This window comes from Centropristis striata, chromosome 1 (assembly GCF_030273125.1).
Source record: "Centropristis striata isolate RG_2023a ecotype Rhode Island chromosome 1, C.striata_1.0, whole genome shotgun sequence".
Taxonomy (NCBI): Eukaryota; Metazoa; Chordata; class Actinopteri; order Perciformes; family Serranidae; genus Centropristis; species Centropristis striata.
The window spans coordinates 33,227,756-33,244,340 of record NC_081517.1 but is presented as its reverse complement, the minus strand read 5'-3'; the positions used below and the strand labels follow the sequence as shown (position 1 = coordinate 33,244,340).

The 16,585-nt window shown below is 40.2% G+C and overlaps 2 protein-coding genes across 2 annotated transcripts in view; both read left to right on the top strand.

Moving 5' to 3' along the window:
- The window catches only part of keap1b (kelch-like ECH-associated protein 1b), an 18,264-nt gene extending 9,178 nt beyond the window's left edge, over positions 1-9,086 (top strand). The window contains exons 3-7 of the mRNA XM_059332778.1: positions 3-208; positions 1,615-2,291; positions 4,317-4,522; positions 5,338-5,514; positions 6,235-9,086. Coding sequence (XP_059188761.1) covers positions 3-208; positions 1,615-2,291; positions 4,317-4,522; positions 5,338-5,514; positions 6,235-6,500 — 1,532 coding nt within the window. The 3' untranslated portion in view covers positions 6,501-9,086. The remainder of the gene's footprint in view (positions 1-2; positions 209-1,614; positions 2,292-4,316; positions 4,523-5,337; positions 5,515-6,234) is intronic.
- A 1,861-nt stretch (positions 9,087-10,947) lies between these two features.
- Positions 10,948-14,737, top strand: si:zfos-323e3.4 (volume-regulated anion channel subunit LRRC8C). The gene is made up of 2 exons (XM_059339233.1): positions 10,948-11,473; positions 12,312-14,737. The coding sequence occupies exons 1-2, from the start codon at positions 11,333-11,335 to the stop codon at positions 14,595-14,597; spliced, it is 2,427 nt and encodes an 808-aa protein (XP_059195216.1). The 5' UTR covers positions 10,948-11,332; the 3' UTR covers positions 14,598-14,737.
- Positions 14,738-16,585: the final 1,848 nt, after the last annotated feature.

The window sequence follows — 16,585 nt, the reverse complement described above, 5'->3', positions numbered from 1 at the left end:
CATCTCTGTTGGGGAGAAGTGCGTGATTCATGTGATGAACGGTGCTGTCATGTACCAGATAGACAGCGTGGTGAAGGCCTGCTGCGACTTCCTCGTCCAACAGCTTGACCCCAGCAACGCCATCGGTATTGCCAACTTCGCCGAGCAGATCGCTTGCACGGAGCTCCACCAAAAGGCCCGCGAATACATCTACATGAACTTCAGCCAGGTAATGCATCAGCTGAGCTTCTAACGGAAGATCCATTGTTTTGTATGTAATCATAAACTGTTCCTGTTTTTTTGTTTGTTTTAAGGATTGTTTTTTCGCTTGACTTCGGTTTTATTTGATATTTGGTGCGTAGATACAGACAGGAAATGTGGTAGAGAGATTTGGGTATAACGTGCAACAGAGGACCATAGCTGGAGGAAACTGCAGTTATTATGATATAGAATAATCATATTTATAGCACTAAAACAGTTGCATATCACTATTACATCTCTGCAGCACATGACTGAAAAAGAAACTATGCTTTCCTATGAAGAGTCATTGTTGCACATTTGGGTTTGTGTGAAAAGTGTCTCGTGAGTAAATGCTCTTTCACTTGCTCCACTGTGGTTTCCGCTGGTTCATTTTTCAGCTTGCAAGTTGCCAATGCTGCAAACTGTGAGTCATGATGAGTAGTGTGTGGATTTACCTGTACAGCACAGAAGAAATACAAGGAGACTGAATATTGGTCTGATAAGATAAACGGGGTGGGCAGCCAGCAAACTGAGTTTATTGAAAAGAGCATTTTGCTAAAGCTATATTCCTCCACATGACCATTACACATAGTGTCATGTTTGAACGTCTCTGACTTTGGTTTTAAAATATACTCTCGTGGCAGGAAGATGGATTTCCTGACAGTTTGTGTGATAGTCTAAGTAAGCTTCATCCTGTTACTGTACTGTCTCCAAACTTATCTTTACATTGTCACACAAGGACATAAGTTTAGATATGTTACCGTTTACTGACAGTTGTTGAGCTCTTGCAAGTATTTTAAGCACAAATGTCCAATATGTTTTCAGAATGCAAATAGTTTTTATTGCCAAGTAGGTTTCCCCCTACAAGGAATTTGCTGTGGTGTATTGGTGCAAAAAGAATAAACAAAGTAGGGTTTTGGACAATTCAGACAAAACAATCTGAAGATGTCACCTTGGGCTTTAAGAAACTGTGATGTAAAATAAATTGACTTAATTAAATATCACTATTTTAAGCTTAGATTTGGTTATTAGGTTTACCTGACTGAATTTCTCTGCACACATGATTGGTTCAAGAACCATTGGAAATTTGAAAATCATATGATAAATTCCTCTTTTTATAATTTCTGCCTATGATAAATGGTGTAATTTTGGTGTTTTATTTTTGTTTGTTTTATTAAGAAAAGCTGTATGTGGGTTGTGGGGTTCACAAGGTTAATTAGGAAAAAAATCAATGGTGAAAATATCTGAAATCTGCTGTCCTCTGCATAGATGTATAAATTATTATTTTCATGACTAGAGGGTATTTGAGTTTACATTTATTTGGATGCCTTGTATTAGAGCGCTTGGCTTATAAAAAAGTGTATTTCATGTTTTTACCTCTTCCCCTGTCCCCAGGTGGCGACCCAGGAGGAGTTCTTCAACTTGTCCCACTGCCAGCTGGTCACCCTCATTAGCCGCGATGAGCTCAATGTGCGCTGCGAGTCTGAAGTCTTCCAGGCCTGCGTGGCCTGGGTGCGTTACGACCGGGAGAACCGGCGACCGTATGTCCAGGCGTTGCTCCAGGCTGTCCGCTGCCATTCCCTCACCCCCAACTTCCTGCAGGCCCAGCTCCAGTCTCTGGACTGGGACCCCCAGTGTAAGGACTACCTGGCCCAGATCTTCCAAGACCTCACCCTCCACAAACCCACAAAAGTTATTCCTTGCCGAACACCCAAGGTGCCGCAGCTCATCTACACAGCGGGGGGTTATTTCCGTCAGTCTCTCAGCTACCTGGAGGCGTATAATCCCTGCACAGGATCCTGGCTGAGGCTGGCTGACCTGCAGGTGCCCCGCAGCGGTCTGGCAGCCTGTGTGATCAGCGGGCTTTTCTACGCCGTCGGCGGAAGGAACAACGCGCCTGATGGCAACATGGACTCCAATGCATTGGATTGCTACAACCCCATGAACAACTGCTGGCTGCCGTGTGCACCGATGAGCGTACCGCGGAACCGAATCGGAGTTGGCGTCATAGATTGCATGATATATGCAGTCGGTGGATCCCATGGGTGCATTCATCACAATAGTGTTGAGAGGTAAACAAATGGAGCTGCTTCATGGTGTTGTTTTGTATATTTTTATTTTCAAGAATTCCTGAGAGTTAAAGCTGAATTTATTTAACTCTCATGTAGGGCTGCAAGTAACCATTATCTTCACTATTGATTAATCTGACAATTATTTTCTTGATTATCTGATCAATTGTTTGGTCTATAAGATGTCGACCCACGTACTCATTAGGTGATGTCTTTAAATATCTTGTTTTATCTGTCCAAAACCCAAATATATCAGTTTAATATGATAGAAAACACAAATTAGGCAGAAATCCCCATGCTGAAAACAGCATTTTCTGCCATTCTTTGCACGGAAAAATACTTTTAACAAATCACTAATTATCAAAATACTAATTTTTAAACACCTTTCCGTCAATCAGCTGATCGATTAGTCGACTTATCACTGCAGCTCTATTAGCAAGTATCACCAGCTTTGCCACAGCCTCATTTATGGTTGATAATAATAAAAGTATAAAGCACCAGCCGTATCCTTCAACTAGCAACAGGTCTAATATATTCACTGTGCTGCATGTGTGCTTTGATTTATGCCAGGCTGTTTTGAAAGGCCATTAAATTGAGATAATTTGAGTGTCAATATGTCTGTCTTAATGTGGCTTTGTGTATCGATTCAGTAATAAATAAGCAATAGGAGATGTGGCTAATGTCCAACAGATGACTTTCATAATACAGGCGTTGGCTCTGGTCTGTTTACTGAATTTAGTCAATGAATGCCCAAGAGCAGGAATCAGGTAACTTCCTGGAACTTATTGGTTTTGTTCCACTTCCTGTAATTTATTTTTAGTGCACACAAAGCTTAATAGAGGAACCTTGTGTTCTTTTGTTATAAAATAAAACGGTGAAGGCTATAAATAGAATAGCAAGGTTTGTCACCCCCAGTCTGCGTCTTCCCACTCCTTAGCAGTCATGTGCACGGCTCGTCTTACTGACTATATTCAAACGAAAACCTTGAGTTAACTACCGTCACATGGTTTATAATTCACAACTGGAACATGTCATTTTTGTTTGTTCAGCTCCTTCTCAGCAGCTGCTCTGGACACTGAGCCAGCAATATCATACATTTTAATGAGTAATAAAAGGCTGGAGGATGTTAAGCACCAAGTCCATCAACATGCCCCGTCAATGAGTGTTAAATGTGTTCATGCTGCTGTGTAGGCATGACTCAAACACAGACGGGAAGCTGTGGCACGATCCTTAACCTGATACTTTATCTATCATAAAGTGAATTATATACTGTATGTATAGTCTTAACCAAGACAGAGAGCCACAACAGAGAGCAATAACAGAGAGCAGTGCCAAATGCCATATAATATTCAGACACACCACACTGGAGCATGCCTAACCTGTCTGAATGCCCATGTAATGACTCAGCAAAAAAAAAAAGATGTGACTTCCCCTGTAGAAGAATCAAACCCTACAGATGCTGAAAGGAGCTGTGCAACAAAGACACAGGGTTCACTTCCTAGTAACTGGACTTCTGGTTTGGTTTTGCATCCCCGCAAACAACATTAGCCGTGTTTGGGGTTTGCAGGCCAGACAAAGGTTCTTGTTCTTGTTGCTGTACTTGAGAACCTAGATGCTGGTTTGGTTCCTGCACAAAGGGGGATGAAGAAGGTGGACAGCGTGAAGTTCACTAATGGCACCTAGATGATATAATCGGTATTATACACTACAAACTATGTGGGGACCGAGGACAAACAGTCAAATACAGGTGTTGCTGAGTTTTTATCAAGCATTTTGGCAGCAAAAAACGTTTGAGACCATGCCGTTACAATGCACAATAAGGGGTTAATGACAGTCATTTTTTATAATTTATGTATCCGTCAGCTGATTTGGATCTGCTCCAAAATTTAATGTGTTCTTCCTTGTCCTCTTCAGAGCCTAAACCTGCTGATAAACAGACAAACTGAACTGAAAACATAATCTCCTTGGCAGAGATAATAATAATAATAATAATAAAATAAATCTCTGTGTTTCGTTCCTGGTGTGCAGGTATGATCCAGAAAGGGACCAGTGGCAGCTGGTGGCCCCCATGTTGACACGGCGTATCGGTGTGGGTGTTGCAGTCATCAACCGGCTGCTTTATGCTGTGGGTGGATTTGACGGGGCAAACCGGCTCAGCTCCTGCGAGTGCTACAACCCTGAGAGGGACGAGTGGAGGACCATGGCCCCTATGAACACAGTCCGCTCTGGAGCTGGTATGACCGACGGAGACAGCTACTTTCTGATGAAAAACTTAAACTAGATAAGAAGGGTGCCCTGTTGGATGAGTGTGGTTATACAGCATGTATCTTAGCTGATGTCACAGGTGATTACAGCTAGGAAACTGCATGATGTCATACAACAGAACTGTCCAATAAGTCTAACAACCAGCCAGGAAGGAAATAAATTGAATTGATCTTACGATGCTGACAATATAAGCATAAAATATGCTTCTTTAACGCTTGCAGAAGTGATCATGTTTGTGCATTAGTGTCATCAGATGACAACTGGCTTTAAGAAGCATAAATAAACAAAATTAATTATTAATTAGGAAAAATATTAGCCATTCCATTAAAAAAAATCATCCTGTCTTCATCATATATAAGCATAATCAGTAGTTTGTACACAGCAGTGATACAAATAAGCCATTTGATTTTAATAACTTTTATGAGATGCTTTTTTTTGTTATGATTTTAATTTTTATGACACTTCAGCATGTCTATAGTTGCATCAAAGCTGTTTTTGGACCATAATGGCAGCTATACCTAAGGTAGTGATACATAAGACAGGTTCATTTATTGTTCTTCGTGAGTGTCATGTAGAGTGTGTTTGGACATCCTCTAGTATATCTGTGAAAATAACTACTGCATCAATGTATCAGGGCAGAGATTCAGTTATTCAAAACTTGCTGAGATACATAAACTCTTCAGGACTGAACTCTAGTGGTTGCTTGTGGGATTTTCTACCATTCAACCCTATCTACATAAAGTGATCTACCAGTTAAACAAACTAACCATTGACTCACCCTCAGGTGTGTGCTCTCTGGGGAATCACATCTTTGTGATGGGTGGCTACGACGGCACCAACCAGCTGAACACAGTGGAGCGATATGATGTGGAAACAGATACGTGGAGCTTTGCTGCCTCCATGAGGCACCGACGCAGTGCTCTGGGAGTAACTGCATTACATGGACGCATCTATGTGCTGGGTGAGTAGTGGGGGAAGTATTGAGAGTCATGTATAAATCAAACATATTTTATTTCATTTACAGTCACAGCCTCTGCGCATGGCTCCTTTTTAGTCTTATAAATTGAGTGGCCAGCTAACTTCATACATTTGTTCCGTATGATAATGAGGACATTCTTATCTGGGCATTTTTTGTTTTCCAGTTAAGTTTTGTGGAGATAAAAATGTGCCTATGAAAAGAGAGGATTAATTTTCAGTTTCCACCGAACTCTACAAGAAAACGTATTATAAAAGCAGAGATTTAACTGAATTTATCTTCTACATTTTATTCCAAAAAAGAAAGAGGAAAAAAAAAAAGGCCTTTAGCACAAAAGAACAAAAAAAACAACTTTAAATTGAAGTGTTATTGATGTTGCAGAGTTGATGTCGCTGTCCACCGTCATGAAGTTATGCATGTTATACATGTTATGCAGGGAATTACACATTGCATTGTGGGATTTTTATTGCAGCGAAATGTCCAGTGTTTGCATATTGTAATATTTGACTGAAAATATTATGCAAATCACATACTGTTGGTTTCTAAAGTTGCATACTGTTGCTATAAATTTCAGATAAATGTTTTATGGTTCTGCTGTATCATTCCTGATCTTCGTTTTTTTTTTTTTTAACTGTTAATGATGAGTTCTCTTTTCACTGAACAAAACTATATTAATTGGACACAATATCTTTGTTATATTTCCAGGAGGTTACGATGGTAACACTTTCCTGGACAGTGTGGAGTGTTATGACCCTGAGAAGGACACCTGGTCGGAGGTGACTCACATGACATCAGGACGCAGCGGCGTGGGTGTGGCCGTCACCATGGAGCCGTGCCAGAAAGATCTGCCACAATGTCAGAATTCTGAGAGGGAGATCGGTGCCCTGTCACCAGCCTTTCAGTCAGCCAACACCAGTTTCAGCTCTCACCATAGTCAGCGGCACAGCGGGGCATTCGGCAAGGGCACATGAGGCTCATCGCTCAACCCTGTCTCGCACACACACGCACACACACACACGCGCGCACACACACACACACACACACACACACACACACACACACACACACACACACACACACACACACACACACACACACACACACACACACACACACACACACACACACACACACACACACACACACACACACACACACACACACACACAAACAAGCACCCCAAAACTCCACTGTGTCTTCCCAAAAAGAAAGTCCCTCACAACTGATTGGAGACAGAGGTGAGCTGAAAAAACACATGCTGCCTCACTGGTTCAAGAGATCACACTTGATGTGAAAGCATAAAAACAAAAAAAAACTAAATCATTAACACTTTATTTTAAAAGTGCAGTGTTGACAGTCATCTGTAAGGTGATTTAAAAATAAAATAAAACCTAATTTAAGGATCCGCATTGGACTTTCCAAATCAAGTATGATCCCTGATCCTACAGTCCACTTTTCTAGACCTGAAAGTTGATTTAATTTGTTAAATTGTGTTCCACCAAATCTGAGAGACATCAGTCCGTCTGTGTTTTCAGATCTGGTATTTGAAGTCCTCAGTCGGACCATCATCTCCCAGGTTTGAGCCATGGGAGGAAAGGGCTGCATATGAAATAGGGCCATTTACTGGCTCAAAGAGTCATCTGTCATCTTCACACTTCAAGCTAAAGTTGAATCTGAGGGAAGAAATGATAATGATTGAAATGATCCCATTATATTATCACAAAAAAGTAGCATATGTCAGCACAGGCAGTAGAGTTAAAAGTGCCATTACGATGCCTGTGGGCATCACTGTCATCAGTATATTTACTTGAGGTGCTTGGATGGAAAAGCACAGACATTCACTGTGTGCTGTGTAGAAATCGGTAAAGTTAACTCAGATGGCCACAAGATGAAGCTAATATATGAGAACGGGCCTCATGCAAAAACGTCTTCTGTGCCCTCATCAGAAACCTCTTACTTCTGTTTTTACAGGTCAGATTCAACAAACGTTCATAACTGCACAAGCTTGTTGTAAGTTTCAGCTTCCTGTTCATTTGTGAAATTCTTTAATTAGCATAATCAATTCACCCACAATTGCTTTCTGAAGCTTGTTTCGCTCCGTTTGTGGGCAAGTTTTATTCACAAAATCATCACCCAGGATTAAAACAAATAGAATTTCCCACTGTCGAGTTTTGACTCAAATGATCACATAACAAATCCAGCTGTCTGTAGTCGTATTAGTGGACTGGAACAAACGGACACAGAAATAAAGACTGGTTTGATCTGGAAGATAAATTGTCCATAACTAAAATGAGAAACAGCGGTCAGGGCAGCAGGATGCTCTGGGAGTGAACGAGATAATATATTCCATCAAACAGAAGGTGATGTTACACAGTTGGGTGATATAACAGAGTGTGAACATCACCTGCACAGTGACCTGCATTAAAACCCTGTGGGGTTTTGGGCTTAACCTTGAACATTTTGACTGTAGGCCAATAATAATAATTGAATCTAATAATACATAATTTTAAATTTAAGCTGGTGTGAAGCTTGAACAGAAGAGAAGAAATGGCAGAGCATAGCCCACATAATTTCTGACAGTTTTTGAGGTACACGTTTCAAATTCTCGATGATTAAAACATGTAAAAGCATCAAAATAGAGCTTTATTATCAAATAAATAACTAAAATTGGCCCCACCATCATTTTTAGCATCATTTTCGCGCTCTGCCTGTTTGAAATCGCGTCTGCAAATTGCTGCATTTCCACTGACCTGCCTAATTTGTTAACACTTCACCTGTGTTGTTTTCAGAGCAGACCCGCTCACAGAAATCAGATCTTTTCTCACGGATTTATGTCCTCTGCCGGGTTTTGTTCTTGCATGAGGCCCAGAGTCTCAAAGTGCTGGTACAAGAGAAGCAGGACCTTAAAAATAACCACATTGTAACAAAAGTGTTCTTTAACTAATAGCCACTGGTATGATCATAAAATGTGATTTTGTTGTTTTGGAGAGGTGTCCAAGAGTGATTGTTGCTTCTTGTGAGGCTGTCAGTCTGCTCCGGTGTAAGTGGTGTGTGGAGTGCCAAGAGAGCCAAGAAACAGGTGTGTTAGAGGAAACAGAATACTGTAGCATTTTAAAAACGTGGATTCAAACATCTCATTTGATGTGTTTTTATAAAAAAAAAAAACACTAATTACTGACACAATTAAGAAACCTCCCCTTGCAGTTGACTTTTTTTTGGTTTTCACTTCCATCAAACCTCAGAAACAGAAGTGACCATGTTTGTGCATCAGTGTTCAGATATTGTGCACTGATGACGACAACTTGCTTAAAGAAGCGTATTTGTAACAGCAATTTAAGCTACAAAGGTTTTTAAGTGATGTTTTGTACATTGATATTCTACGAAGTCTTGTACAGAATTTCAGAGCTCACTTTTTTATTTATTTGTTCAGGATCGTTTTGGTTTTCTCGTTCTTCTAAACTGACATCAGCTTTGTATTGAATTGGACTCTGGTGTTGTGTTTTTGATTAACTAGCATGCATTGTAACTAAGTAGAATGCCTGTCGATGCTAATTTTTGATGTTTGTAAAAAAAAAATTGCTTCACTTCAAAAGGGACTTTTTTTTTTCCTGTCCGTCAATAGTTGGAATGGAAATTAGAATATTTAAGGTCTGCTTTGTACATTTTTTTTTCAAGCAAAAAATACCATGTACAATAATACATTGTAAAGTAAAATATATGTTTATTGTAATGATTTGTTCTCTTTTTATTTTGCCACTAAACATATTTTTTGATGTGATACTTACCTAATGTGATTTATGTCAAGAAATTTGAGTCACACATTTAAGTTTTCAAAGCAGCAGTGGCCACCAGAGGGCGCTACAGCTCTTTTATACTCAACAAATCCTGTACCTGCTCACTGTATCATATATTATCTTCATATTTAACCTGAATAGGTCAGTCTTACCTTTAGTTTCACTTAAGATGTTCTTTATTCTCTCAAAGTGAGCCTATACCTGCGGTAAGTGTGCCATTAATCGACCACCCACAATTGCTGCCAACAAGTCTCATTTCCTTGCTAAACCTGGCAGGTGGATGAGACCATTATTATATTATCCAAGAGGAAAACTCCCGTGATTATGTGGATTTACAAGAGGATCAAGACGTAATCCAGTCAAACATAGAAAGACCACAGCAGTCCTCAACAAAGGAAAGGTCTGTAGGTAAAATAATATTTTAATACATTTCAGATGAATGCTTTTCATTAAATATTTCACATAAGTTATTTCCTGTTATAAAACTATATAACCTGATTTAGCAGGCAACATCCACATGACTCAAAAGAAGAAGTATAGGACACCAGGTCTGTTAGATCCTGAGTAGGTAAAACCTGTCATACAAGAAATACTATGTCATAGTATTAACTTCCCGTTTGAAAGGACCTTCTAAAACACTTTGCATTCATTATGCGCTACTTGTGTCAATAACTGAATTTTGAAATTTCCCTTGGCGCTCTCCTCAGCTCAAATCTGAAGAAATTTTAAAAAATATTGAAAGTTATGAAAAGTGGATTTTTGTTATCATAATATATTATATTTATATTATATTTTAGTTTGTATCAGCTCCATGTACTTTGGGTACATGGAACTCATATTTTTGCTACAGACTCCATTAGATTTAGGGAAAATGAGTATTCCTGTGTACTCAAACATTAAATATAGTAGCCTATATGACAAGAAACTTTCTGAAAGTTTCTGAAGGACAACCGAGTAAAAGAGTTAAATTACAGCTAGTAGTATTTTGAACTGTGAGATTCTTGTACCTTATAACCCAGAGTCGGGTACTTTAAAGCGTTTTTTATTTACTTTGTCGATCGTAAAGTTAGCGCTCGTGACTGTTGAACCCGTTTGCTGCAGTTGAGTTTATTTTGAAAATCTTGTCCGGATGTGTTTTGTTGCTCTGCGCTAACTCGACACCGGTGAGTCTAACGATGAAAAAGGGCTCCCGAGTCCCACCGGACACCAGAGGATCCTCTTCGGGCGCAGGTAAGTGAAATTTGGCTGGTTAAAACTGAAAACGACGGTTTATTTTAACTGCACTGTAGGCTTTGTGTTGTTACTTTAAAACACAAAGCCTACAGTGCAGTTAAAAAACACTTTTTGAAAAGAAAGTTGATGGACGGTAAGTTATAAACATGTGTCACTGAATGTTTTGTGATTTCGCAACTATGATGTCAGTATCTGTCATGATGTGATGTAGAAACAATTATATCAGCAGAAATAATAATTAAATAACACCGTTTAGAAATTAAACCCAACAAAAAGTTTGACATGGCTTACTGCAATGGTTTGTCGATTTGTTTATTTGGTCAAATGTCATATTTTATTAGAGTTGAATTAACTGTATTGAATTGTAACTATTATTATGGTTACAGGGGTTGAGAAAGTGTTTTTTTCCTTTTCTTTTTACTTAAAACTTCCTTATTATCAGGAAAAAAGTAGCTCAAAATTACCCCAAACCTCACTTGCTGTTGTCATTGTTGTCGAACTAGTTTGTCCACTTGTGAATCCACCTACAGAGCAGCAGCAGACTGCTCATTCATTCATTCAAGGCCAGCAGATACTAAAAGCTCCCCCTCTGTAGGATGAAACCAGACAGTCCTGTGTATTCTGTGTTGGTACATCATGCGTCTTTTTGTGTCTTATAACTTTAAAACCTTTGACAAGAAGTCCTCCAGAGACTGCACTGTGTGTTGAAAGCCAATTTTAGCCCGAGTGTTCACAGTCATGCTCATTTCTTTCATCAGTGTGGAGCAGCAGCCAGGATGATCCCAGTGGGGGAATTCAGAAACATCGGCATAGAGCAGAACGCAAAGTACCGGGTCCTGAAACCGTGGTGGGATGTCTTCTCAGAGTACCTGTGTGTTGCTATGCTCATGATTGGAGTCTTTGGGTGCACCTTGCAGGTGAGGCACCGACAAACCAGCCACAGAAAACAACTACACAGATGTTGGAACATTAATATAACTAACCTGCCTAATGAGGGTAAAACATTTGCATCATTTGTATCTATTGTGGCCTAGCAGACGAATATTTTGGTCCCACACACACTCCTCTCCGTTTATTCCTACTTATCTGACCTCCAAGTCAGGCAAAAACACAGACAGTGTAACTGATTTAACTTGCCTCTGCTGACCCACTTACTGCAGATTCAGATCACTAACTTGCTGCTTAATGTGCCGCTCACTGTCTGATTGTATCTCCTGTGTCAAAATAAAAACAGAACTAATAGAAAGCAAAGGACCTAAGATGTAATCTGTGGTTATGAGAAACTAAAAACAGGTTTTAATACTTGAATATCTTTTGCAAAGGATTGCTCAAAACACACATATTACACATACATGGATAGCAATAAAAACTAAACAATGGAGTAATAAATGCAAATGTTCATTGTTGTCTAAAAAACATTAAGAGCATGTCATTTTTATTCATTTTAGGTGACTTTTATTTCACAATTCCGTATTCATTAATGTCAGAGGGCTTTTATTTTAGAGTGCCACATTTATTTAACTGTTACATTTATTTATATATTTATCATCTCATACTGATTCCAGGGTTTTTTTCATAGCCATATTTGTTCGTTTATTTAATGAATTAAATGGCATTTGGTTTGTTTTTTTTGAGATGGTGAATTTATTGCTGTCCATACAAATATACTTTTAGAATGTTTTCTGCCAAATAACAGTCTGCTATTTCAGTTTATGTTGCAAAATGTTTATTTCCTCCTTTATTAATCCTCCACAGCTCACCCAAGACAAGATCGCCTGCCTGCCCAGCCACTTCACCAGCCCGACGCCTGAAGCCATCGACTGCAGCCACATCCGAAACTACATGGTGAACGAGACGTCACTGCTCACGCTGGTCAAACCTGCAAAGCCCATCCTCACGGAGGTGTTTGGCCGTAAGAACAATCTGGACATCCACCAGTACGTGTTTGTCAACCACTACTGCTATGAGAGGTTTGTCCACTGGTTCGCTAAGTTCTTCCCGTACCTCGTCGTGATCCACACCATGATCTTCATGGTAGCAAGCAGCTTCTGGTTCAAGTTCCCCGGGACGTCTTCGAAAATTGACCTCTTTGTCACCATCATTAATAAGTGCTTTGATTCACCCTGGACCACGCGGGCCCTGAGTGAGGTCTCCGAGGAAAGAGGAGAGGAGAAACTGGTGAGTTGGAGGAGGAACACCATGTCAAAGGACACGGATCGACGGACAGATGAGGAGGAGACTGTGGGGCTTCTCCGCAGCTCCTCTGTCAAGTCGAACCCAGAAAAGAAAATTCCGGAGCCTCAGACTGCTGCCTCGGTCTTGGATAAGAAGGAAGGAGAGCAAGCCAAAGCTCTGTTTGAAAAGGTGAAGAAGTTCAGGACTCATGTAGAGGAAGCAGACATCCTGTATGTCATGTATGTGCTACAAACCTCACTGAAAGTCTTTAAGTTTCTTATAATCATCATCTACACTGCGGTTCTGGTGCACAACATTGAGGTTGTTGTGCGCTGTTACGTTCCTCCCGATCTGACTGGTTTTGACATCTACTGCTGTAATCACACCAAAGCCCATCTTTTCTCCAAGCTCGCCTACTGCTATATCTGCTTTGTGGGAGTGTACGGACTCCTGTGCATCTACACACTCTACTGGCAGTTTCACAGACCTCTGAAGGAGTACTCCTTCGAGCAGGTGCGACTGGAGACGGGCATCAACGACATACCGGACGTGAAGAACGACTTTGCGTTCCTGCTGCACCTTGTGGACCAGTATGACAATCTGTACGCTAGAAGATTTGCCGTCTTTCTCTCCGAGGTCAGTGAGGGTCATCTGCATCAGCTCAATCTCAACAATGAGTGGACCGCCAAAAAGCTGCGTGCCCGTCTCACCAAGAACGCCAGGAACAGGTTGGAGCTCCACCTGTTGATGTTGCAGGGGCTCCCCGACACCGTGTTTGAGATTCCCGAAATAGAAGCGCTCAGACTGGAGCAAGTTAAAAATGTCACCATTCCAGCCAGTGTGGCGAAGCTGGAATCTCTTCGGGAGTTGTCGCTGATTTTCTGTCCTACCAAGCTCCAGCTGCCGGCCCTGAACCACCTCAAGGCAAATTTAAAAGTCCTGTTTCTAGATTTTGAGAGCTTAGAAGAGCTGCCTGTGTGGATGTACACCCTGCACAGCTTGGAGGAGTTACATCTGAGCGGTCCTTTAACCAACGAGGTGTCCAGAAGTGCCACTCTGGACTCAATGCGAGACCTCAGAGCTCTGAGAGTCCTCGCTCTCCGCTCCAACCTCACTAAGATCCCCCCAAGCGTGGTGGATGTTGCATTGCAGCTGCAGCGCTTGTGCATCTACAATGAAGGAGTCAAGCTCCAAGCTTTTAGCAGCTTGAAGAAGCTGACCAACATAGTGTCGCTGGAGCTGGTGGGCTGCGGGTTGGAGCGCATCCCCAGTGCTGTTTTCAGCCTGAACAACCTGCAGGAGTTGGACCTGAAGGACAACAAGCTCACCACCGTTGAGGAGATCCTGAGCTTACAGCACTGCCGCCGGTTAGTGACGCTGAAATTGTGGCACAACAAAATCACCTACATCCCCGATCACATCAGTAAGCTGCACACCCTGGAGACGCTGGATGTCAGCTGGAACAAGCTGCGAAAGCTTCCCTCTCGGTTGTTTTATTGCACCAAACTCAGGCACCTGGATGTCTCCCACAACCAGCTCACCTCTCTTCCTCCTGAGGTGGGCATCATGCAGGGCCTCCAGTTCTTCTCCGCTGCTTTCAACTCTCTGGAGACGCTGCCGGAGGAGCTGTTCTCCTGTAAGAGGCTAAAGACGTTGGCTCTCGGGAACAACTGCCTGCCGTATCTCAGCTCCAGAGTGTCGAGCCTGGCCCAGCTGGTCCGGCTGGAGGTTAAAGGGAACCGCCTGGAGTCTCTGCCTGTGGAGGTAGGGGACTGTCCTCTGCTGAATATCAGCGGACTGGTAGCAGAGGACAACCTGCTGGATCTGCTGCCATCAGACGTACGCAGCAGGCTGTCGAATGGCTAAAATGTGGAGCTAAAGGCTGCCAGTGACTCTTCTTTTCTCCTTGTAGCACGCTGGTCTGACGTGCATGAAGAAAACCAAGTACAGTAACACTTTATAATAACCACCATTATTAAAATGCCAAATTGATAGTTAATGAAACTTTCATTAATGTTTATTTTACTGTTAACAAATTATTAAATTATAATTAAAAATATTTGCTAATTATTAGTAATGATGCCATTTATGCTATTTTGATTGACTATTGTTTTGCACAATATAACATTTTATATATTTCACTTGTTAATTATTACCAAATTATTTGTAAACCATCAAAGTTTTTGGATGGCTAATATAAAGTTGCTGCTGATAATTATAATGCATTTTAAGTGGTTATAAACATTATTTAGATGATGTTATCCATGCACAAATAACTTTTATAGACCACTTGTTATTCATTAACTAATTATTGCAACTTTATAAGAGACATCCACAAAATTATTATAGATGGTTTACAAATCATTTTATATGGTATATAAATATATATTTTAGAATGTTTGTAACAATAAACTGTTGAAATAATATAAATTGTAGCATTAATAATGATTCATAAATATTATTAATTATCCTTTTATTGTTTTTTAATAGTAAAATAACTATTAACTAAAATGTATTCAACTATCAACTCACCCTTTATTAATAATGGTTATTTAAAGTGTTACCAAAGTATTAACAGAGTATTAATCCATGTCTCTTGGGGAAATTTCTCATATAAAATAGCACAGAAGGGGAAAACAAAACCATTACTGACCACAAAGGGAAAACTTATTTATGAAACTAGTCATCATGAAATGTTTGTTCAAATCTGTGTTCACACACAGTGAGTGAAAAATGACTTGCACATGTTTCTGAAAATCTTTTTTAAGCCTTTTCTTAAGAAATACTGTTTTTAAATAAATATTTTACAAACTTTATAGGTGTCCTGTAAATAATCTACTTAATCGTATTTTTTATTAAGCTGATTTTGATCAGGCAGTAATAAAAACAAGAAGTCTTTTAAATGAATCATCAGATTACTCTTACTGTGACGAGACAGGTGCTCAAATCATCACAAAAATAAAACAGGTTTTGTCGTCAAATTGTCCCACAGCAGCGTTTTTAATGTTTACTGAATATTTAGTGGATTATTCAGAGCACAAGTCAGGGATCATTTCTAACCGTGCCATATCCTGTCGGACAGGTTTATACAGCACCAAGAAGTGTTTCCCACAGACCGGCGGCTCATGTTGCTCCCATTCAGACACTAAACAAGTAGAGGGAGAAAAAGCCTTTCAGTAGCAGAATAAAAGGTATTCAGCTCTCTGTTTACGCATTCAGTCACATGGAGAAAAGACTGAAAACATACATGAGATTATGAATCAGAAGTCGAGTCAGCGTGCATAACATGATACACTAATTAAAGAAAAGATAAGATGTCTATGGTGACAGGTGAAACATTGTACATATTGTACATGCATTCATTATTCTTCTCCGTTTAATTGGACTTCCTCTTTGCCCCTTATTGAACTTTTACAGTAAAATATTCGGAACAATTTCCTGTTAAGTAGTGACGTGAAATCACCTAAAAAATATTAACTTTATCTGATTGCACATTTTGTGCATCATTCCCTTGTGCAGATATATTTGCAGAGCCTGTCTTAATGGTGGATCCTTTTTTATTTATTATCTTATTCTCTGCCCACGTAGTATGTTTCACATTCAAAGTAGACTTAGACTTTTTACACTTTTCACCAAACTTTTTAGGGGAAATCCTAAACTTCCCCAACTTTTGACCTCCAAAGGAACCTTGGTTTCTTAGCTAAAATTGAAATGAAATAGCCAAACAACATGCCCCAGTGATTGGTCCAGCAGAGTTAAAGGTTAATCAAATTACAAGTAAACAGATATGGGGCCAAACAATATTCCAGCACAGAACATCCTACATGATGCACAAAATGTAGGAAGAACAAGGG

What these genes read in the sequence shown, in the direction of transcription:
- si:zfos-323e3.4 (XM_059339233.1), top strand. Translation starts at nt 11,333, where the DNA reads ATGATCCCAGTGGGGGAATTCAGAAACATCGGCATAGAGCAGAACGCA. An exon ending in TCTTTGGGTGCACCTTGCAG is followed by an intron (nt 11,474 to 12,311) that starts GTGAGGCACCGA and finishes AATCCTCCACAG; the next exon opens with CTCACCCAAGACAAGATCGC.